A 23309-nucleotide genomic window follows, 5' to 3' on the forward strand; every position below is an offset into this window, starting at 1 on the left:
AATATTTCTGATAGATTACTTAACTATCTCTACATGTGTATAGATACAGAAAAAATTCCATCAGATAAAAAGATCATTCAAAAATGTTTAATCTCTCTAAAAGTTATTCACCCTTACACAAAAAATTCACAGGGCATTATTTTTGACTCCATTTCGATCTTGAAACTTCTGAGGTCAATGATCTGTATATTAAGGGCTAAACAAATACACAAAGATCGAAAAAACTAATCATAATAAAATTTAAGTTAAAAAGACATATAACTAACAATAAGAGGGAGAAAATTAAATTTTGAGTTATATTTTGTAATAGATTACGACTTTGATGAAATAGATCAAGCCTTTTGTTTAAACCGTCAAGTCGTTCTTACGAAGAAGTCTATTTTACATAGGCAGACATCATTTTTAAAGACTTTAATATTGGAGTAGAAGTTTTTTTGTATTCGTTGTTATTTATAAAGAATGTTTGCTTACTACAATGTTGAGCAATTTCTTGATATGTTTCAAAAAGCAAATTCTTCAGCTGCTTTTTGCATACTTTAGGGAGTAAGGGAAGACCGTTTCACCCTAGATTCTTTACCTGTTGTTGCTAATATTACTAATAAACAATTTCAAATTCTTTTTTCTTTTTCTCTTTTCAAATTCACACATTTTATAAATTTAAAAATTACGTCTAAGCCTTTAAAAATTACTTGTAAATTACCTCTCTAAGATACCTAATATACATATGTGAGTTGAGTGGGTTTACTCAACTAAGTTTATTGATTATTTTTAATTAAAAGTAGTTTGGAAAAGTTACAATTATTCTAGTCTTAATCTGCTGTTTCGATTCATTTGTTTTCTCTCTCTCTCTGCTGCTTCGTCGACTCTGCAACTTCAACTGTGTCTCTCTCCTGTGCTCTTCTATTCTGCTGTCTGCTGTACTCTCTCTTGTTCTGCTGTTAAACTCTGCTGATCATGATCATCTGTCCGCTTGCTGCTGTTAAACCTCTGTAACTCTCCATCGTACCTTACATATATAAATTTATAAAATTGTGTTTATATTTGAAAATATTTCAATTCAAGTGCAGTTACTTGAAAAGCAAAATTTCGAACACATTTTTTTTTTTTGGTCATAAGAACAGGGCCTGGATTAGCACTCCCCGATGGCAATAGCAAACGTATTGAATTTGAAACACATTTTCATGAATTTAAAAATGGTGGCCTGCGTTTTCTATTGCATACTTAAAAGGAAAAACTGGTTACATGCATAGATCACCCTTTGATTGGTTGCCTTTTTTTGATTAAGTTTTATCTATATTCTCCTGACTTCATTTACAGTTTTGAAATAGATATTAATATTAAAGCAAACAGTTCCTGAGATACCTTGCTTTTCAGGAACTCAAAGCAATCGCTAAAGTCTTACATAAAGGGGTCAACTTACATTGAGGGCAAAACCTAATGAGGAGGCCCCTTTGCTGGCGCCTTTTGCGTTTCTCTTCAATTTCATTGTACAACAATTTACTAGAACTTGAATTCAAGTTTAAATAAATTAAATAAGAGAGTAGAAGCATTTAATGAACCAAAGAAATGCCAATAAATTGCAGTCTCTCTCTCTCTGGTCTCTCTTCTTTACTCTGTATGCTTTCACTTTAATTAAATGCTAATGGGTTTTCTTTCTCTTCATAGATTTTTCGTCACTTGGAACGTCCGGCAGAGGTTGAGCGTCTTAGCCATTTAAAGGATGTGGTCAAGACGCATAGGGAACGTTTCATGAGCATCATTTTGAATAATACCGAAGTGAATAATCTCAACGAACTGTTGTCCTTTGAGCTGGCCAAATATGAAGCGGTAAAGTGTCAAACTATCGCCAAATAGAATTAAATAATCATTGATCCATGAATCAGCAGGCTGTTCAACAGGCGGCGGAGGGTGGCCTCCTTATAGTGGCCGATAAAGACTTTCCAGAGCCCTATGAGCGCTGGAGCATCCTGCAAGCTGTGTTCTTCTCATCAACTGTGTTAACCACCATAGGTATATATGTGCCTACTTGTCTAATGATTTTCATCTCTCTTGATCTTTTCCTTCTTCCTTTTTTCCCCATCTGCAGGCTATGGCAATATTGTTCCTGTCACAATCGGTGGTCGAGTATTTTGCATTTGCTTTGCCCTCGTTGGCATACCCTTCACATTGACGGTTATAGCCGATTGGGGTCGTCTCTTTGCCACCGCTGTGTCTGTATTTGGTAGGCATATGCCTAGTAAGTAAAATTAGCTCGTATACTCATATGGACAGCCGTATGTAGGTCGTTTGATGCCTGGGAAATAAATACCCTATTATGGTAGAAAAACTGTATAGTCGTAATTGTCAGGACATCCCTTAAAATCCATTTAGGCTGAAATGGCCTTTTTTATTTAGGCTTAAAGTAAAACATCGCTCTTCCAATTTTTCTTATTTTTCACGATTGAATAGAGGAAATATCACCCCATCAAAGAACAGGAATACGGTTCCTCCTATAGGAACGTGGAATTTACAATTTTTTCTTTCACTTTTTATCCTTAGATGCCATTTGACTATACTAAATAAAAAATCAAATAATAATTGGCTGGGCTATTATTTCTTTTGTTGAATCCTTAAAATTTGCATCATTGTTTTACAATTCATATGCAGACTTCGAGGCTTAAATGTCAATTGTTTGCCTTTCACAAAATAAAAACATACAAAATATTTTAATTTTTCAACATTCGATATCATTAGAATGGTAATCATTTTGCTTATCCCGACTATACAGTCATGACAAAAGTATTGGCAACTTAAAAAATTTAAAAAACTAACGAGTAGTTCATTGTTTATATTTTTTAAATATTCTTTTCGATATTTGTTGATTGTATTTTAAAGTTAACAAAGGATCTTTGTTTAAAGCATCTTGGATTTGAAATGGAAAAAAGTATTGGTAATACGAAATGTATTAGAAAATATTTAAACAAAATGAAAAAGTAGTATTTTATTGTCATTCTGTTTTCTTTTCTGAATACAGCAATTCTTACAGATTTTGTTATCCATTTTTAACCCTTCCTCTCTGCTGCTATAGTTCCGACTTACAATTAGTCAAAATTGATAGCTTTCCGATAAAGCGCTATCCAGTTCATCCCATAAAGAATTAAGGTTCGAGAATTGGGTTGATGTAGAAGAAGGAATGCAATATCGTAGGCCAGCCACATTCCCACAGAGGGGAAAAGTATATAAGCTTTTTTAGTTTTAAGTTTGATGTAACCTTTTTTACCCATTTCATTCGTATAAAAAAAGTATTTTTTGTCTTTATAATACCATTTCGCCAGTTGGCGAAATCATTCGAGAATAATTTCAATTTCTAATCGTTTTGTTCATGATTGTGTATACTTCAGCTGTCATACTCTGCGTATACGTAATTTAAAATTAACAACTCTTCTACAAAAGGCAAATTACTTTTCTACTCATCTCAAATGTGTGACTCTCGTTTAATATTCCCTTTAAATGCAGCCCTGAACACCAAACCTACTCGAGACTATGTTGATTATGATTAAATTTAGATAAGCCCATCGGCTAGTCCACTAATCATGGGGGGATAGCGGCGGATATAGGTAAAGTCTCTGGCGGCTGAAAACGCTCATTTAAGAGGGAAATTGGTCTTGGATATTGAAATTTGAGCAGTTTAGGAGGTAAAATATTATTTTGTTGGGAGGGAATTGAGGGAAAGGAGAGTATAAAATCAGATTTTTTTTACTTCCGTGCTACTTTTAAGTCCTTCCGTAGCGAAAGAAACAAGAGAGACCTTCGTGTTGATTAGCAGTTGGACAATTTTAGTTGCTTTACATGTTGCATGTAAATTTCTCACAATTATCTAATCAAGTATACGCAAGGAAGGTGAAGCCAGCTCCTAAAAGTAGGCAACAAATTTCACGCAAAAGTTTTTCAATTCGGTTCTTTTTATGATTTTTTAATGGGGATAACTTTTGACTTGCCATGCCAAAGCTATAATATCTACTGTATTTACTTTTCGTATCGCTTTCTATCTAGCCAAACCCAAGTTTACAAATTTCATGGGTAAAACCTGGTTCTATGCCATTTTGGCTGTTGGCTTTCTTGGCGTCTATTTGGCAGCTGGAGCTGGTTTACTTTTGCTATGGGAAGATGATTGGACATTCTTTGATGGTTTCTATTTTTGTTTCATAACAATGACAACCATTGGCTTTGGTGATCTAGTGCCAAGTGAGTAAACTTAATTAGCATTTATAATCACTACAAATTGATTCACTTGAATTATGGCAGAGAAACCAAATTATATGCTGCTATGTACCTTATACATTTTGATTGGTCTGGCCCTGACATCGACCATTATAGAATTGGTGCGTCGCCAATATGCCACAAGTTGGGCAAAATTGCAGGTAAGTGCAAATAATATAGGATAAATTCAGTTTTTCATTCATTTACATGGTAATGTGACATATTTCTGATAGGAACTATCCGGCCCCATGGCAGAGACCTTGCGACGCCTGGGCGAAACAGCTGGCACCGGCTTGGACTATACAGCACTTCAGAAAGTCTTGACAGTGAGTGAGAGAAACTAACTTTAAAACTATAATTAACATCTCTTCTCTCAGGTATCAATGCCCAAATGGAATAGCAATAAAAAGAGTGATCATAGTCCAGATATTGCGGCCTTGGAGGCCATCACCAATGCCATTCTCAAGGAGGTGAAGGAGGCACAAAATAATAAACCAAAAGTTCTTCAAATTGTCATCTATGAGTCATCGGTTTAAAGTATATATACATACATATATCGAAATAATATCACTCACTTAGGCTTCCATAATTGTTCTTCTTCATTTGCTGACTTCCATAATGTTTAATATATGTACTTAAATCTAAGAATCTACCATATATACACATAGAGATATATGTATATGTATATATAAATAGTCAAATGTCTAGGCAATAGCATATTGCTCATACGTACTGAGGTCATTATAATATCGAGAAAGGTGATTTTTTTGTTTAAGTAAGTAATTATATTAACCAAAAATATAATCTAAGTTTCACTCAACTTTTGTCCATACCAAGCATAAAAATATCATCCGAGAAAGAAAACAAAATAATAATAATAAAATACAAAAAAGACTTGACAAAAAATATGACTTCCAAATGTTTTAAATTCCAACCTATGGCTCTTAGAATTATATATACCTTAGATATTGGTATTATTACCCTTGTAGAGGGTATTATTATTTTAGTCAGATGTTTGTAACACAGAGAAGGCGACTTTTCCGACCCCCATGAACCATATATACTTATTCTTGATCAGCATGATAAGCTGAATTGATATAGCCATGTCGACATAGGTGGATCTATGACTGTGAATTAGAGCAATTTGCCCCTTAAAATATGCAACAGGTCGGAAAAGTATTGGCCACGAATTCATAAGGAATGTTTGCTTTGAAGCCTTTTTTGCTTTTTTCCAAGTTGTATTGTATTTTGACAAATCATCGATTCACAAATGATCTTAACAAAGCTTTTAAATTACCATATTCTAATTTAATCTAAAATATGTTTGCTATATATGTACATAAATACCGATTTGTAAAATTTTTTTTTTTAAATTGTAAATCTAGTATTTTTTTAATTATAATATTTATTTAATTATATGATTCAAACAACAACTTAGCGTATCATCGTCAGGTATTTCCCGAAGTATTCACAAAATTTGTATGTTTCAAAAGGTGAATTTTTAGAAGATGGAAGGAAATTTCTCATAATTTAAACTTATATATATAAATATATAAATATATAAATATAACGAAATTCAACGAAGCCAAACATAGCTTTTTCTCGTAAATGCTTATAAAAATTTTTTGACAATAAAAAAACATCGAAAAGCCGTACGTCGTCTTCCACACATATGAAGTAATATAATGCATTTCGATTTTCTCACTAATAGAAGTCAATATGAAGTATATTTAAGAAAGTCAAAACGAAACTGGTCCGAAGTTCCGAAATTTTCCAGTCACATTAATGAGACTCGCGTAATACTAACAGAAAAGTGCGTAATTTGCATACTTTTAGGCATTGTTATTAATTGGGCGAGCCCTAAAAATCAATTATTGGACAAGACAACAACAATCAATAAACTTTCATAATTTGAGTGTGCTAATCCTAGCTCTTGTGATACACATAACATTCGGAATTTTGATGAACAAGTAAAGTCCAGAAGACTTCACTGAATATCATTGTTGAATGATTACTCAGTTCGAACTTACTCAGTTCGAACTTTCCGAAATATTCGTCAGCGATGAAAAATGACATGTATAACTACAAACCAATGTAATATAATTTTCGCAGCTTTTTATGTCATCTTGTTAGTCCTAATTCACGAAACACAGTGAACGTAATTTAACTTTTTATGAAAATTAAAAATCAATTCATTATTCTTATGTTATTTATGTATGTCTTCTACATATCTGTCCCTTGAATATTTTTCAAGTAACTAGTTTAAAAACTTACCTCGATCATTATTTTCTTACGTTATCATTTGTAACAGTCGACACATGACATTTTGAATTTTTATTTTTTTTTTTTTACTTTGCACAACCAAAATAAGTTTTGACTTAAAGCTCTGATACAGATATAAATTTTCTTTTTTAACTATATTTTAATATCAATTATTAAAATTTATGTCTCAAAAATTCAATTTCCAAACGTTTTGCAGTCTCAAATCTAACAAGAAAGTGAAATAAAGAAAAATAGCCCCCAAAAGTATGCAATGAGCAGTACAAGAAATCTCTTTTTTAAACACTTAACAAATGTTTGAAATGTTTTATAACTTAAAATTAAAGATCTTTCTTTTTTAAAGATAATTTTCTGATATAGCACACTTTAGAATAAATTTAGAGTTTCCCAAAGTTTTCTATTGCATAGTTTAAGGAGCATAATTTTTCAAATTTCACATTCCTAGATTGATGTAGTAAGATTTTGATAAATATAAACTATATATCTTTCTCTAGACCTTAGGATAGGTTCAACTCTGACTGCTGAAGCTGAAATCAATGTTAAAACTTGGGTTGGGGCTTTTCCACAATAAGCTGTAAATGAAAGCTTTTGCTTTGCTTGCAAACTTTTATCCAAAATATCACCTAGGGAAGAAAGTAAGCGCCAGTTTTAAAACTAAATACACATACGACACCCAGTATAGCAGTATATACTTACTAGTTGATAGGTATATCTAACTAACTAACTACAATGCTTGGAAGGAAATGATGGTTAGGGAGAAGGAGAAGCAAGTGAGCAACATTCGATGGAGAGCGAGAGTGAGTGAGTGAGTGAGTGATTGGGTGAGTGGGTAAGTGGGGGGCGGGAAGAGGGTGGGGGCGGAGGAGATGGATGACAGGAGGCAGGTTACCATCGTTCGCACTAGTTCGTTGTCCACATTGTTGGCTATAAAAGTCGTTCGCACTGTCGGTGGCGGGCTAGTCATTGCGCGGAGCGTAAAGCGGGTTCATCCATTTCCCCATTTCATTTATTATTATTTAGTTGTTGTTGTTGTTGTTGTTGTTGGAGAGTGTGTGTGTGTGTGTGTGTGTGTGTGTGTGTTTGTGTGTACCCCCACACAGATTTTAATATTGTTTATTATCATATATACCTATATACACTTTGTATATATATATTTATTTTCTCTGTAAATCTGTGTTTGGGTAAGCTTGGGTCAGTAGTGCGCTGAACGAGCAGCGACCAACAACTATCCCCCAAAAAGAAACACATAAAAAACCAAAAAAAAACAAACAACAACCCAAGCGATCCCCGCATGGAAAACTTCTAATCTCTTCTTGTCTCGTGGTGGAGAGTTTCGCGAGTTCGAGTCTGTGCGTCCCTCCCGTGTGTGGGTACGTCCGGTTGGAGTTCAGGTGTTCCAGGTGTATCCCATTGTTATATGCGTGCCCTGTGGAATTGTGTGTGTGTGTGCGTGTGTGATTAAGTCCCTTCACTATTTTTTTTTTTGTTTTTGGTTTTTGTTGGTTTTACTTTGGTGTGTCGTGTCGTACGATCGAAAAGTGCTCGCATGGAGATGCTAAGGAAAGATGCCCCAGCGGCTCTGGGGACACCGAGCAGTGTCTTCTATCTATTATTGCTACCCACTTTAGTGCTCTGGTATATCTATTGGCGACTATCGCGTGCTCATCTCTATCGTTTGGCCGACAGGCTGCCGGGACCGCGAGGATTACCCATAGTGGGTCATCTGTTTGATGTAATTGGACCCGCTTCGTGTAGGTCAACCAAGGACTATTTGCCTAAGCTATCATCTCTCAATTGGTTTCCTTTTTTTTTTTTTGTTTTGTTGTTTTTTTTGTTTTATTGTTTTGCAGCTGTTTTTAAAACAGTCATACGCAAGAGTGCTCCATTCGAGCATATAGCCAAAATGTGGATTGGCCCCAAGCTAGTGGTCTTCATCTATGATCCAAGGGATGTCGAGTTGCTGCTCAGTAGTCATGTATACATTGACAAGGCCTCCGAATACAAGTTCTTCAAGCCCTGGCTAGGTGATGGCCTGCTGATAAGCACAGGTACAGTCCACAATACGAAAAAGAAAATGGAGAATGGAGAATCGAGAACGATGAATGGTGAATGGACAACGGATGACGGACCCGAACGGACCGGACTGGACCGGGACCGGAACGGACAATTTCAATTTAGCGTTTTTCGTTTTCTGTTGAAATCATAAATTAATTAAACGATTTGTAAGCCTGACAGTTGACACAACAGAACAGAACAGAGCAGAACAGAATAATGGCTGGCTATAAATATAACAGTCATTCTAGTATGAATGTATTGTATTATTGTATTTTAGCATCTGGAATCTAGTCATCTCTTTCTATCTTTTTCTCACACAGGTCAAAAATGGCGATCGCATCGTAAACTAATCGCACCCACATTCCATTTGAATGTCTTAAAGAGTTTCATTGAATTGTTTAACGAGAATTCGCTTAATGTGGTGCGGAAGCTGCGTGCAGAGGATGGACGCACATTTGATTGTCATGATTACATGAGTGAGGCAACTGTAGAGATTCTATTGGGTAAGTGACACACACACACACACACACACACACACACACACCACAGAGTGATACCGTTTTAAAAAGACAGAGAGATCGAGAGAGTGCGAGAGTAGACTGAGAAAAGTACAGTCAACTCATACGCACTCAGATTTTAAATCATTTTTAGTTGATCTTTGCATTTTACTCTCATTGTGTGCGTTTTATACATACATACATATGTATATATGTTTGTACATACATACATATATACAAGTTATATATGTATAATAGATATTGCCACAAATTGAGCACAGACCCATTTCCCTATATACTACACATATAACTCGCACAAATCAAAAATTTATGTTGTTGTTTAGCTAGACAATGGATAACGTAACTGAATTATGGCATCTTCCATTCCGCTCAGGTCACGTAGCCCCCAAGAGTGAGAGAGAGAGAGAGAGAGAGAAAGATTAACACTCTCAAAAAGAATGACAGTAATCGTTAGCAAATAATCGATTGTTTATCGATTACTTAAATCTTTCAAGGGATCAATAAAGTGAAAATGTTACTGCTGTAGGAGAAAAGAAGTCAAAATTTTGCATATTTCAAGGACTTGAATTGAAATCGAAAGTTCTGTTCGAAACTTTCACTTTGTTTTTTTTAAGTATTCCTTTAACATGAATAGATATAGAAAATCCTAATGGCCATCCCCCATTCACTTAAATTCAAACACGTTTTTGGGGGCAACCTGTTGCCAGTTAGTTGGCTTGATGCCCGGTGTCTGGCAATTAAGCCAATGTTAATGACATTGTCATCGGCGATTGATTTGTCAATTTCGGTTTTGTAGTCCGCCAATTGCATAATATAATCAGGGCTGAACAGGGTAGGGCTGGGCAGGGCCCTGTACTCAATTCACCTTCACTTAAATTCAAATTGAAAAGCAGCCAAAAACTAGCATATCTATTCAAAAACCCTAGCCCCAATCCCAGTTTCCATAGCCCCCTCCCCTACCGAAAACAATGTGCAATTAAAACCACGTCGCATTGCCATTAAAGCGCTTAATCAGGAAAATTTGAATGCAACTGCTTAGACGCTGTACAATAAAAAAATACTAATAATAATACTCATAATAATGGCGACTACTGACGCAAACGGGCAATTAGCAATTAAGAGCCAACATGAAGAGTGACAAAAAGCAAAAAAAAAAAAAAAAACCAAAACAAAAAAAAAAGAAGGAAAAATTATTTGAAAAACAAACGATTTGTTCAACCGAAAGAGAAATGGGAATGGAAATTCAAATGCATATGGAAGGAAACCCCAAATGTCATTTTCGTTTCTTGTTGTTGTTGTTGTTGTTGTATTGCATAATATGAAAACAATTTTCTTTTGTATGATAACCAGTTTATCCAGCTGCCCGAGAGAGGCCACTGGGCCAAAACACAAAAAAGTAATAATGAAATGTAATACATAGAAATATCAAGTTTAGGAAATGGCTGGGAAATGTAACAAGGAGAAAAGTGAAGGAAAACAAACAAAAAAGAAAAATGGAAAAAAGCGAAAGCGAAAACTTGGCAAAAACCAGATTTTTGATTTTCCATAGATAAACTTGCGCAATCAAGCGTTTGCAATAATTTGAGTTATTGACTTATTGAAGAGGATATTTGACCGTATTTCAATGACGGAAGAAAATTATTTGAACAAGTTTTTCCACTTGATCTAGAATCAATTAGGCATAACAATTAAATCATATAGATTTCATTGTGTTTGTAAATTAATATCTAATAATTTATTAGAATTCTCATAGTTCACTTTACAGAGAAATCAAGATGAATAATCTGTCAATTAGGTCAATTTCAAGTCTCAAGTTTCATTAGATCCTTAGAGAAAACTAGACAAAACTAGTTTAATTTTAAGGTTGAACATTCCAATTAGTCTATCAATTAACTAATAATAAATGGATAGAAGTTAATGTGACCCCTATAGGTGACCCGTATCCGTAAGTGTGTTTTGAAATGAAAAATGATACTTGAAATATCTTTCATCATCATCATTGCACATCATGTTGATGATAATTTTCAATTAACTTCTAACTTTATTGTTACTAAAAGTAACATTCTTTTTATCTGTTATCCATTTCCCACATCATTTGGAATGCAAATGCAAAGCGAAACATAGGCAAAAGCACATTGCTCGTTTATGCTATAGAATCTCGGATTTATGTAGAACTATTTATGCATTGTGTATCCACAATTATGTCAGACAGTCAAGCCAGTCGGAGGCAATCCAATCGCCTGTTGTATGTTTGTTAAGTTCAATTGGCGCTTGGGTCAGCCGAGTGCATTCCACTTCCCCCACATCGATGGGAATGCTATTGTTATAATCTCTGTCTCTCTGACACACACACACACACACACACACACAACTGACTATCTCTTAATCTATCTTTTTGGACAACAGAAACGGCAATGGGCGTATCGAAAAAGACACAGGACAAATCAGGATTCGAATATGCAATGGCTGTGATGCGAATGTGTGACATACTTCATGCCCGTCATCGCAGCATATTCCTACGCAACGAATTCATATTCACATTGACCCGCTACTACAAGGAGCAGGGACGTCTGCTCAATATCATCCATGGCCTGACCACCAAGGTTATTAGAAGTAAGAAAGCCGCATTCGAGCAGGGAACTCGCGGATCTTTGGCCCAGACGGAATTGCAGCAGAAGCTACAGGAGCAACAGATACAACAGGCCAAGGAAAAGGAGAAGGAGCATGGTGAACTGATTACATCTCCACCATCTACCACGGCTACAAATGAAACGAAAGCCAATCAAACGCAAACGCAAACACAAACACAATCCCAAGCGCCAGTGGCTGGTCTATCGTATGGCCAGTCGGCTGGTCTCAAAGACGATTTGGATGTGGATGACAATGATATTGGCGAGAAGAAGCGTTTGGCCTTCCTCGATCTAATGCTGGAGAGTGCCCAGAATGGGGCCCTCATCACGGATACGGAAATTAAAGAGCAAGTGGATACCATTATGTTTGAGGGACATGACACCACAGCGGCTGGCTCGTCGTTCTTTCTCTCGCTGATGGGCATACATCAGGATATACAGGATCGGGTTATTGCCGAATTGGATGGCATATTTGGTGATTCGAAGCGTCCGGCCACATTTCAGGATACCCTCGAAATGAAGTATCTGGAACGTTGTCTCATGGAAACACTTCGCATGTTCCCGCCGGTGCCATTGATAGCACGTGAATTGCAAGAGGATTTGAAACTTAATTCGGGCAACTATATTATACCACGTGGAGCTACAGTCACAGTGGCCACAATTCTATTGCATCGCAATCCGAAGGTCTATGCCAATCCAAATGTCTTTGATCCGGATAATTTTCTGCCCGAACGTCAGGTCAATCGGCACTATTATGCCTTTGTCCCATTCTCGGCTGGGCCACGCAGTTGTGTGGGTAAGTATAGTATCTAAATCTAAACCTAAACTATGACTACATATAAACTTTAACCCTCCAGGTCGTAAATATGCCATGTTAAAGCTAAAAATTCTACTATCGACCATTTTACGGAACTATCGCGTCTACTCAGATCTTAGCGAGTCGGACTTTAAACTTCAGGCGGACATTATCCTGAAACGAGAGGAAGGCTTCCGTGTGCGCCTACAACCACGTGGTGCATCATAAGAAAAATAGAACAAAAGAAACTTATAATCCATTAAAGAGAATGTAAAACGAAAGCAAAAACCACATACTATACTATACATATTTCTACTTCTACGCAAGTGATAGTCACCGGTTATACAGTAAAACTCAAATAAAATGAACACAAAACAAAACAAAAGAGAAAGGAAAGCAAGAACTAATCGCAAATACTATTGATTGATGATCGATACACAATATATGTACACCTAATTTACTAAAGACCTCTAGATTAATATGTTTTTTTTTTTTTGTCTCGTTTATTTGGTCGCATTTAACAACTGATATATGATAAAAGCAAAAAACAAAAGAAAATCATCATCTTCCTTATGTTTTTTTTTTTCTTTGTGTATTTAATATATTGTAATAATATAATACATTTTGTGTAATGTTTTGACAATAAATATGGTGTAATTTTGAATTTTCTTGGTTGCCTTTTTTAAACCAGAAACATGGAAAATTGTTTTTTAAACACTTGGAAAACTCGTTTTAGTTTTTTAATAGAGTTAAATGAATAGCACACTTAAACCTTATGAGTTTTATATAAACTTCAATCTTAAAGTTCTTTTAAAAAAATAAAAGTTTAGTTTAAAGTGCAGTTTATTATTCCCTTAACTGAAAAAGTTGGAAAAGTTTTAATAATTCCGTTATATTTAGTTCATAATTTTAAAAAAGGGGGAGATCTTTTTGTTTACCATCACTGAACTTGACATTTCGATTTCCCCGTATTCGTGAGTTTTGCAACACCAATTTTGTGAGCAGCTATCGAGTTATCGATAACTTTTATGTTTTGTTTTGGTTTGTCTTCGGGAAGGAGGGGTGGTAATTAAAAGGCACTTAGCAAAATATTAATTATATACCCGGTCAGTCAGCTGTCTTTTGGACTTTTGTTACCTGCCTGAATGTATTTTTTCTAAACGCTGCGCCGCTGACGTCACATGTGTGTTGGGAGTTGCGCCAATAGCAACAGCAACAACAACAACTAAACAATAAAACCGGCATAAACCAGAGCACAAGGCAAATACAAATACAGAGCAAAGCAAAGCAGATATGTATGTATATACATAAATATTCATCAAAATAGCAACATTTAAAGTGTTCTGGCATTATTAAAAATGTATTTTTTGGCATTGGTCCGCAAAAGCTAAAAATTCTCTCTCTTACACACACACACACACATGCACAGTGGAACACTCACACGCACAATCACTGTGGCGGCTTCGTGGCGAGAAAAAGTTTTTGTTTTTATTATTCCGCTGGCGTAGATCGACAACGGAGACGGAGACGACTGTCAAGTCAGTCAGTTCGTCATTATAAGCAGAAGATAAATTATGTCTTTAGATGGCAAGAGTTAGTATCGAAAAGGGGTTCGCCCTTTACACAAATCCGAGATGTTTAATGTGCGATCTTCATTCGATTTCAGGTCCACGCACACGGAATATAATTGAAAATCAGTTGTTCCGCCGCCAGCACAGTCTCAAGCTAGAGGCACTGCAACGTAAACGATCCCAATTTGGTAGATCTGGCGATGGGAGCGGTGGTGATGCAATTGACCATGTGGACGATGTGGAGGAGCCCTTCAACAAGGTCAGATTTAGTGCAGAATTAATAATATTCGAAAGATGACTAATATGCTTATGATTTTCAGACTCACATTGTCATCATATTTACCGAGAAGGCGAAATTGCGACATTGCCAGGATGTGGAGAAGATAATCCAAGAGTTTGGCATACAGACCACCCTGGAAATTGTCGGGTAATAATGATGTGGGTGTATCTCTTCTCCTTCCATTTCACTCTCTATCTCTATCTGTAATGTAGAAAAACCGAAAAGTATTTATACCTATCGGCCAGTCTGGATACACTGCTCCGCCTGGCAGATGCTGCCGAGCTGGAGAAGATGACCACAACGGGAAGTATGCAGAAGTTCAATCATGGCTGTATCTCAGACTTTCTGCTGCCTGGCATAAATAGGGAACAGATTCTGCGCTTTTGCGAGATTCCTGTGCTCATCAAGGATGCAGTGAAACCAGCCATTAGATCCTATATCCAAAAGGGTTATATTGAGGATATCTTTCCGTTGCATGATATTGTTAGTCATATGAAAATCTGTAGAATCATAATCGTTTAATGCATAGTTATTTCCTATTGCAGCTCTTTTTGGATCGTTTCAATTGGAATCTCAAAAGGACCAAGCTTCCCATTGAGGATATACGCAACTATTTTGGTTCCAGCATTGGCCTCTATTTTGGATTTATTGAATTCTATACCAAGGCCTTAATATTTCCCGCTGTATTCGGCATTTTGCAATCTCTTTTCGAATTGAATCTGTCGCTTGTGTGTAGCTTCTATGTGATCTGGACCACGGTTAGAGAGATCATCATCATCGTCATAATTTATGATTATTGATGTGAATGTTTCACTTTGTTTCAGATCTTTCTCGAATTGTGGAAACGTAAGTGTGCTGGCTACTCGTATCGTTGGGGCACCATAGAAATGAGCAGCCTGGACAAACCGCGTTCCTCCTATCAGGGTCAATTGAAGCCTGATCCCATAACTGGCAAAATGACATTGCATTATCCCATGCGCTATACGTACCTGCAAATGTATTGCATTTCGTATCCGGTGGTAATTGGTTGTGTGATATCGGCCGCCTGGTTTGCCCTCTATCAATTCCAGATCGAGGCCGAAGTGTTGGCTGATTTTGGTGCGGATTCGTGGCTGCTATATATCCCTGTGATTGTGCAATCGGTGCTGATTGCCATCTTCTCGTGGGCCTATGAGAAATTGGCCACATTCCTCACAAACTTGGAGAATCATCGCACACGTTCCCAATACGACAGACATCGGGTCAATAAGCTGATGCTCTTCGAGATTGTCAACAATTTCTTTTCACAATTCTACATAGCCTTCGTGCTGCAGGATTTGAAGCAATTAAAGTACCAATTGATGATGCAGTTGCTCATTTTCCAATTGCTTTGCATAGCCCAAGAGATTGGAATCCCCCTGATGGCGGTAATACGCCAAAAGTATGCCAAATATCGTCACAACGAGGTGTCCGAAGAGAAAATGCGAACAATTAGCAATTTGCCCCGCTACGAGCAGAGCTTCTACGAGTCTGGCCTGGATGCCTATCATTCCACATACGAGGATTATCTGCAGGTATGCATCCAGTTTGGTTTCGTGGTACTCTTCGCTGCAGTCGCTCCCTTTGCGGCCATTGGAGCGCTAATCAACAACGTCTTTGCCGTCCACATTGACATGTTCAAATTGAGCAACATATTTAAGCGTCCGTTTGCCCGTCGGGCCAAGAACATTGGTGCCTGGCAATTGGCCTTTGAACTACTCTCGGTGATGTCTCTTCTCAGCAATTGTGGACTGCTCTTTCTCCAGCCAAATGTCAAGGAGTTCTTCTCCCATTGGCTGCCCTCCGTGCCCGATTTATCGTTTGTGATCTTCGAGCATGTGCTATTGGGCCTTAAGTTTCTCATACACAAAGTGATCCATGAGCGACCGCGCTGGGTACGCATTGGCCTGCTCAAGGCGGACTTTGAGACTAGCCAGGCTCTCAAGCAGCTCAAGTAAGTGGCTAAACTTGTCTTATTTATTGCAAAATGACAAAATGAAAACTCGTTCAATTTCAATATTTTGCAGAAAATTTAAGGCGGAGGCCAGCAAGTCAGCCTGAGTGTGGCCCACATAATCTCTCTGTTATCCACTCCGGTCTCTGAAAACCAGTCCAAATTAATGTTTTAGTTTTAATTTTTGAATGTTTCAAACATTTTTTAATTAGCTGCAAAATGTGGTGTAATGCAAATATTTATATTTACAACCGTTATGATATACATACATCTAAATTTATTTATTCAATAAATCTTTGAAAAACATGAAATGTCATTTAGTCGAATGTCTTTCATTGCCTTAGACTAACTAGGAGAAATTCTAGAATAAGTCAAAAACTTTTTATAAATCGATTGCATTATAGAAACATATTTAAAAAAATGGAATCAACCTACTCTTAAGATATCTTCTAACTACATTTAATCACTGATTATTTCTAGCGCATCCCTCGAAATTGTTTAAAGGCCAAGAATGCATCAATTGCATGAAGAAGACCCGCCGCATAGCCCATATACTGAAATGGCAATTGAAATTTACAATTTATGTCTCTCTCTTTCTATCTCTCTGTCTCACTTACATAGCAGGCTGTCATGGCTGGATATGCCCAGAAGCCGGGACGGACCAAAAACTGTGGATGCAGCCAAATCACACAAGCGAATCCCATATAACTGGACGAACTGAAGTACATGCAACTGGCCAGGGCATTGAATAGAGTTTCCTATAAAACAAAAAAAATAAAAATATATATAATTTACAAAAGTCTAAATTATTTTTTGTATTATTATTGGACTCACAAATAGCGATTGGCGTATAAGGCCATAGGATTTCTCTGAGAAGCAATAGCACATTAGAAGAATGCCATTGGTGGCAAAACAATGGCCTGTGGTGGCCAAGAAGCTGGTGAGAGCTTGACCAATCGAATCGGCATAGGGAACACCATAACGTATGAGTAGACCCTCACACAACATGGCCAGGCCCAGTTGCATCAGCTTGAGCAGCCCGGCACGGGAGAGAACAAATCCGAAATTAATGCATGTACAGATGCGGCAGCAACAGATCCTTATACCCAGAGGTTGACTCATCCCACGGACTCCAAACGAAGACATGTTGTGCTCAAGATGCTTGAAAACTCACTGCCAGCAGAAACAACTCACTGCGCATCTTCTTCCCAGATGATGGATCATTCTAATTATAGATCCTGGATTGTCTTTTGCCCTTAGACCTACCCCAAGCAAAGAAACATATACAAAAACAAAGGTTTCCTTTTTCTATATTTAGATTTTCCATCTGTGGCATTGCATATCGTAAAAAGTAGGAAGAGGAGGGGGGAGGGGGATTTTCTTGTGCTCTAGAGTGACTCGATGCTTGTCTTTTTATTCTTGTTCATGCCAAAATATCTCCACCATGAATTTGGGGGATTTACCCGCGAATTGGAGCCAGTTGCTGCTGCTGTTACATTGCTGGAAATCGCACCAATCGCAGCTGCTGCTGCTGCTGTCGCCACTGTTGCTGCATTGCCATCGTTGGCCACCTCCGGTGTCCGCTCTGGCAAAAGGGAAATCACATTGCGTGGCACTATGCTCTTGGAGCTGCTGCTTGTGATGACGCCACTGGTATTCATCGATGACGTTGTCTCCAGCGACAACTGCTGCATATTGGCCAGACTGTTTAGCGGCGTGGGACCAGCATTCTCCACTACAGCGTTGCGTTCATCTTGACGATCACCGCTCCCAAAGATTTTGCTGAAATACTGCATACACATGGCTGGATAATCCGCTCAGAAGTGGCAAAAGAAAATTTTGTACACTAAATTTTTGTGTTACAACAATTGTTTTGTTGTGTTCAAAAGTAGAATTGAGTAGAAAAACATTTACACAAATAAAAACAAAACGAAAATTTTGGAATAGATTACTATAATCGAAAGCAAAGATCTGATGATTGCTCACAATTTATCATCTAGCAAGGCAATGGTATGATTGATCGAAGAGTTCCTACACCGCGCGTCACTTCAATAGACACATTTTACAAGGAGAAGAAACTTAAAACAAATCAATATCAGTTGAAATTTTTGGGCATTGGTAAAGTTCTTGATATAAAAATTTAAAACGAACATGTTTATCGATCCAAAGTAATACGAAATTCTCTTTAATATCATAAAATAAAAATTAGGGACCCAAAATAACAGTTAATCATTTATATATATTATATATATTACCTTTAATGTCACAATCTGAAAACCTATATTTTAATAGTTTCCTAAATAAGCCACCTTTCAATAAGCCACTAAATTTATATACTTGATTAATTAAAAATTATTTTAGATTTATATTTTATTAATCAAATATTATACTAATAAACAAAACTTATTGTATATTCCGATTATTGTAGTTAAAGTCAAAAATAATTGTTATTTGTTTGTCTCAAAAAATTTAAAGGTAATTTTTGGTTAAAAGAAATTTTAAAAAATGTATGTTAAATTTTTACACAGTGTTTTTTTTTTTTATAATCTTACACGATCACACTTGTTAACTTTAGACTTAAGATAAATGCGATTAAACAATCAGACAAATCGCGTAATTTTCTGAAGAAATGTTTAACCATATAAGACGATTGCGTGTGTCTTATTTGCTCTCAGTTTTAAGTTAAGTGTCATTTAGTAGCGCATAACATTTAACTTCTTGGATCTAAATGGAATATAAATTGTGTAAGGGAAAGGGGGGCAATTTTCCCTGGGTCTCCACACGAAATCCTTTGGAGTCGGCGAATTCTTCGTACAAAGCGACAATAATCAATGGGAGGACCAGGTTTTGTTTATATTTTGCAAGTATTCTTCTAGTATTCTTGTAATTCAAATAAACGCTACTGTCAAAGTATATATATTCTTGATCAGGATCAAAAACCGAGTCGATCTAGCCATGTCCGTCTGTCCGTCCGTTCGTCCGTCTGTATGAACACGCAGATCTCGGAGACTATAAGAGCTACCAAATTTGGTATGTAGATTCGTGTGGTATGTAAATATATAGAGTTAATTGGAATTTTGGCCACGCCCCCTTACGCCCCCAGAATTTACATAAAACTGTTTTTCTTGAAAAGTATAACAGATAGAAACATCAAATTTGGTTTATATACTCGTTTAGTTAGCGCGCAGAAAATAGTTGCTCCAACTTTTTGCCACGCCCCCTTCCGCCCCCGGAATTTACATAAAACAGATTTTCTTTAAAACTATGAAAGCTACCGACATTAAATTTGGTATGTAAACTAGCCTAATAAACGCGCAGATATTGACTATTTAAAATTTTTGCCACGCCCATTTCCGCCCCCGCAAATTAAACAAAACTGATTTTCTCGAAAACTAACCAAGCTAAAGTCACCAAATTTAGTATGTATATTGGCTTAGTATGCGCGCAAAATATATATATTTTAATATGTTGCCACGCCTACTTCTCTATTTCTACCAAACTACAAAACTTTATTGAAATCGGACTAGAAACATGCTAAATATAGATACGTATGAACGTATTTTGCTACGCGATCCATAAGGGCAGAATTGGCCGTTGGCCAGTGGCGGCGCTAGAGTGCTCGTGTGTTTGTAGAGTGAGCGAGATAGCATATGGTATGAGGCATATTAAAACAATTTAATAGACATTCATTTGGTTTTCGAAATTTTAAATATTTGTTTCACGTGGTGTATGGTATACCCAAGTCGGCGAGTCGACTTACTTACTTCATTTTTCATTTCCGATGATTCTGTGACGAGGTCCCGCCGAAGATTGCCTATATCTACTCAATTTTCAATATTTTTGGATGAAAATTTTCGTACATATTGTTTTAATGTTGTATTATCACACGGGCAAACAAAAATTGAACTGAGACTATCCGTATCGTCTAAAATTTTTAAATTCTTACATATATGTATACATACATACTTCAATATACCACTTCACCCTATGAGTGCATGGTATACAAATTTAAGAAACTTTCAAAAATAAGCGTTAAATTCAAAAGCTACCTTGTTTTACCTGTCTACAACTGGCTAAGCCCTTGCCAGAGAATATATTTCAATATTTTTGGGTTCCAAAATTATATTTTATTTATATTCCAAAATGCTCGAAAGAAAATAATGCAGAATTTAAAGTTAACCCACAAAACACATTGTTTAAGAATAAACATCGGGTTCATCTGAAGCGGCTTCACCAAATCAGATGCACTAAAGAAAATATAATACAACTGTACTTTGTCACAAAACAACTAACCTAGCATATGACTAGAAATACAATCAGCCACACATGTTGTGGGAACAAACACTTGTAATTGTAAACTAACCCAAACGATCACAACGGCAGGATGTCAAGTGGCCGACGCCGTGCCCAAAATAATAATAATTTTTCAACCCCCGAATGCGTGGGGTGAGTCGTACTAGAATAAGATCTACTTAAGAACAATTGTTACCTACTAGAGCCTAAGATTTCCTATATAAACTCCGTACTTTAGTAAATAAAATCAGTTCATATTTTGAATTCAACGAATGAAGATTGGGTTATTTTCCTTCTCCCGGAATCCCTACTCACACATCGAAAGGTCAAATGTCTGGTTTCTCTTTTTGTTTCTTATAATTGATTGCAATTTGACTTTCTTTAGAGAGAGACAAAGAGAGGTGGAGAGAGAGAGAGAGATCGTTGAGATGAAAGACGGAAGCGAATTTGAAAGCGTAGGCGTCTGAGCTAAATTGTCGGCAAAATACAGCGATTAGTGTAATTTATCAACCACAGCGAGACAATTTAGCGTGATCAAAACGGTTTTCGTTTTCATTACTCTTCACTTTTTTGCACATGCCCCGCAAAATGGAATGGTCAGGGGGAGTACATATGTATGTTTTTACAGGGTATTTAAGCCCGTCTTTTATTTTTAGTTTTGGTTTGACGTCATTGGCTGGAACAATTGAAACCGCTGGCGAATGCATATTTGCATAAATATTTACTTATTTCTGTTTAGCCATATATCTGCAATTAGGAATTTGCCAATTCGGTCACGATTTTTGCACATGCATCCAAACCAATCTTTTCAAGTACTCATAGCTAAATGGCAGTTTAGACTTTATGTAAACACTTGTTACATCGTTGCCAAGCGGCTAAAGATTGGATGACTGGGTTTTTGGATAACTGGAAGTTGCATTCAAGGTTGGTTGCTCATCTCAGATGGAAAACATAATTCCGCCTTTCAGACCGGAAATTGGTCGAAAATGATTCAGCATTTGGAATATGTTTAGATCGAGAGTCAATAGATATTTGTTGTAATGTTTGATTGGAGTTTGTTATAAGTTTCTTAGAGAGTTGAAAGAAAGGATAAAAATTGTCTTAAAGGTCGCAAAACCCTCGCTTTCTCAGTCCTTGTAAATTTCTCTTGTTTCCTTTGTTTGTTTTGAATTTTCATGAGAATCCATGGGTTATTGTTTGTTTTATTTTGACAAAATGAATAAGAAATTAAACAGAATCAGATAATTTTTGCCTCCTGTAGTCCTCTAGACTTGAACTCCATATCTCCAAGTGCAAGAGAACATTTTGTTTTTGTCATTTACTCGACTGTTTTACTTTGACAGAGAGCTTTCAAAACGGTCACAGAGGCACTTGACAAGGACCCCGCCCAAATTTGAAGCCTTTAGAAGATTACTGACGAAATTGAATTTAATTGTGTTAGTTTTTTTCCCCAAATATTTGCTATGGCTATAAAAATACACAAGCCACAAAACCAAAAATATGATCCAGAATGCAAAATTTCTCTACTAATGATGTCTCAAATTCTTCTTCGATCTTCCAAACATGAAACTAACCCCTCATCATCTGATCTTTTGGGTTAAGAAAAACACATGACAAATATTTTTAAATGGAGCCTTTGTAGAGGTAAAGCAAGCTTCTGCCCTATAGCAGAGACGAATCCAAGAGGTGGGTCCAGGGGTTCTGGGCTCCCTCCAAAAACTTTCAAACTTTAGACAAATCTTTACAGCTTCTTTATTATGTATCGTATATCAAGTTTTACCGCACTATAAATGGTGTATATCAATTTTGTTTTTGGAATTTCTCTTGCCTTCTAGCAAATTTTTAAAGAAATTTGGAACACACAGAACATGCCACGTAAAAGTGAAATCTGTCTCTGTCTCTATTATACACTCTTTACTCTGCTGACATACCCAGAACTAAGTCATGCTAGTCATGTGAGTCATCTGCATGAATTTCTTCATCTGCCTCAGAGCTGCTGCAGATTGGATATCATGCTTAACGAGGCAAAATGTTCAACATATCTGCCACACATTTAAAAAAGAAAGAAGCCTCCTCGTAAGCCATGGCAAGTTGTTACAAAAGGATCGAACCATAAATAGTTTATATTTATTATTTCCTTGGCATCCCCAAAGTATGCAACAAAAAGTGAATTTATTCTCCCGAGTCCCACAAAGGAGTTGAAATTCCCAAATGATGTCTTATGGCTTGAGTTTTAAATGTTTATTACTATAAACTATTTGGAAACGAACATCGATATTTGCACATAGACTTAACAGACCAAACGTGTTTGTCCTAAGTTCCCCACCCCCTTTCCCAACGCCTCAGCCCCACCAGCACCAACTCCTGCCAACATTGTACTTCGGTTTCCTTTGAAACATTTTCCGTCCTCTAATCCACTTTCTGCCATATTTAAACCAACATAAGAACTCATTTTCAATTCAAATTGTTCAACGACTCTAACTAAAATACTCACTAATATTCACATAGACAATTATCATCACACTCTGTGGATATATAGATACATACCCATTTTATACCGATTAATTTAAAACTTTTTGATCTTAAAATATGCACTAGTTGTTTTTTTTTTTTGCTCTCCCCAAAGAAGGACAAGGTTCGTTAAATCATCATTATTATCGAATAATGAAAAGGAA

The 23309-nt window shown here is 36.5% G+C and overlaps 5 protein-coding genes across 5 annotated transcripts in view; 3 read left to right on the forward strand and 2 right to left on the reverse strand.

The window, feature by feature from the left end:
• LOC6641427 (TWiK family of potassium channels protein 7) overlaps positions 1-5089 on the forward strand; it is a 29334-nt gene extending 24245 nt beyond the window's left edge. The window contains exons 2-8 of the mRNA XM_002063991.4: positions 1666-1827; positions 1887-2010; positions 2087-2236; positions 4033-4224; positions 4285-4400; positions 4473-4565; positions 4617-5089. Coding sequence (XP_002064027.2) covers positions 1666-1827; positions 1887-2010; positions 2087-2236; positions 4033-4224; positions 4285-4400; positions 4473-4565; positions 4617-4775 — 996 coding nt within the window. The 3' untranslated portion in view covers positions 4776-5089. The remainder of the gene's footprint in view (positions 1-1665; positions 1828-1886; positions 2011-2086; positions 2237-4032; positions 4225-4284; positions 4401-4472; positions 4566-4616) is intronic.
• A 2582-nt stretch (positions 5090-7671) lies between these two features.
• Positions 7672-13064, forward strand: LOC6641462 (cytochrome P450 4g15). The gene is made up of 5 exons (XM_002063992.4): positions 7672-8270; positions 8370-8567; positions 8895-9077; positions 11499-12518; positions 12580-13064. The coding sequence occupies exons 1-5, from the start codon at positions 8066-8068 to the stop codon at positions 12744-12746; spliced, it is 1773 nt and encodes a 590-aa protein (XP_002064028.1). The 5' UTR covers positions 7672-8065; the 3' UTR covers positions 12747-13064.
• A 494-nt stretch (positions 13065-13558) lies between these two features.
• LOC6641500 (anoctamin-8) lies at positions 13559-16652 on the forward strand. Its single transcript, XM_047011442.1, has 8 exons — positions 13559-13813; positions 13948-14111; positions 14185-14348; positions 14410-14516; positions 14582-14852; positions 14915-15127; positions 15194-16341; positions 16415-16652. The coding sequence occupies exons 2-8, from the start codon at positions 14093-14095 to the stop codon at positions 16446-16448; spliced, it is 1956 nt and encodes a 651-aa protein (XP_046867398.1). The 5' UTR covers positions 13559-13813; positions 13948-14092; the 3' UTR covers positions 16449-16652.
• Positions 16637-17554, reverse strand: LOC6641501 (protein singles bar). Its single transcript, XM_002063994.4, has 3 exons — positions 17176-17554; positions 16959-17099; positions 16637-16895 (listed from the first exon to the last, which is right to left on the reverse strand). Exons 1-3 carry the CDS (start codon positions 17485-17487, stop codon positions 16818-16820), a joined length of 531 nt encoding a protein of 176 aa, XP_002064030.1. The 5' UTR covers positions 17488-17554; the 3' UTR covers positions 16637-16817.
• A 71-nt stretch (positions 17555-17625) lies between these two features.
• On the reverse strand, positions 17626-18281 carry LOC6641446. The gene has a single exon (XM_002063995.2). The coding sequence runs from the start codon at positions 18141-18143 to the stop codon at positions 17730-17732; it is 414 nt and encodes a 137-aa protein (XP_002064031.2). The 5' UTR covers positions 18144-18281; the 3' UTR covers positions 17626-17729.
• Between the last annotated feature and the right edge of the window lie 5028 nt (positions 18282-23309).

Source organism: Drosophila willistoni, assembly GCF_018902025.1.
Source record: "Drosophila willistoni isolate 14030-0811.24 chromosome XL unlocalized genomic scaffold, UCI_dwil_1.1 Seg141, whole genome shotgun sequence".
Lineage (NCBI taxonomy): Eukaryota > Metazoa > Arthropoda > Insecta > Diptera > Drosophilidae > Drosophila > Drosophila willistoni.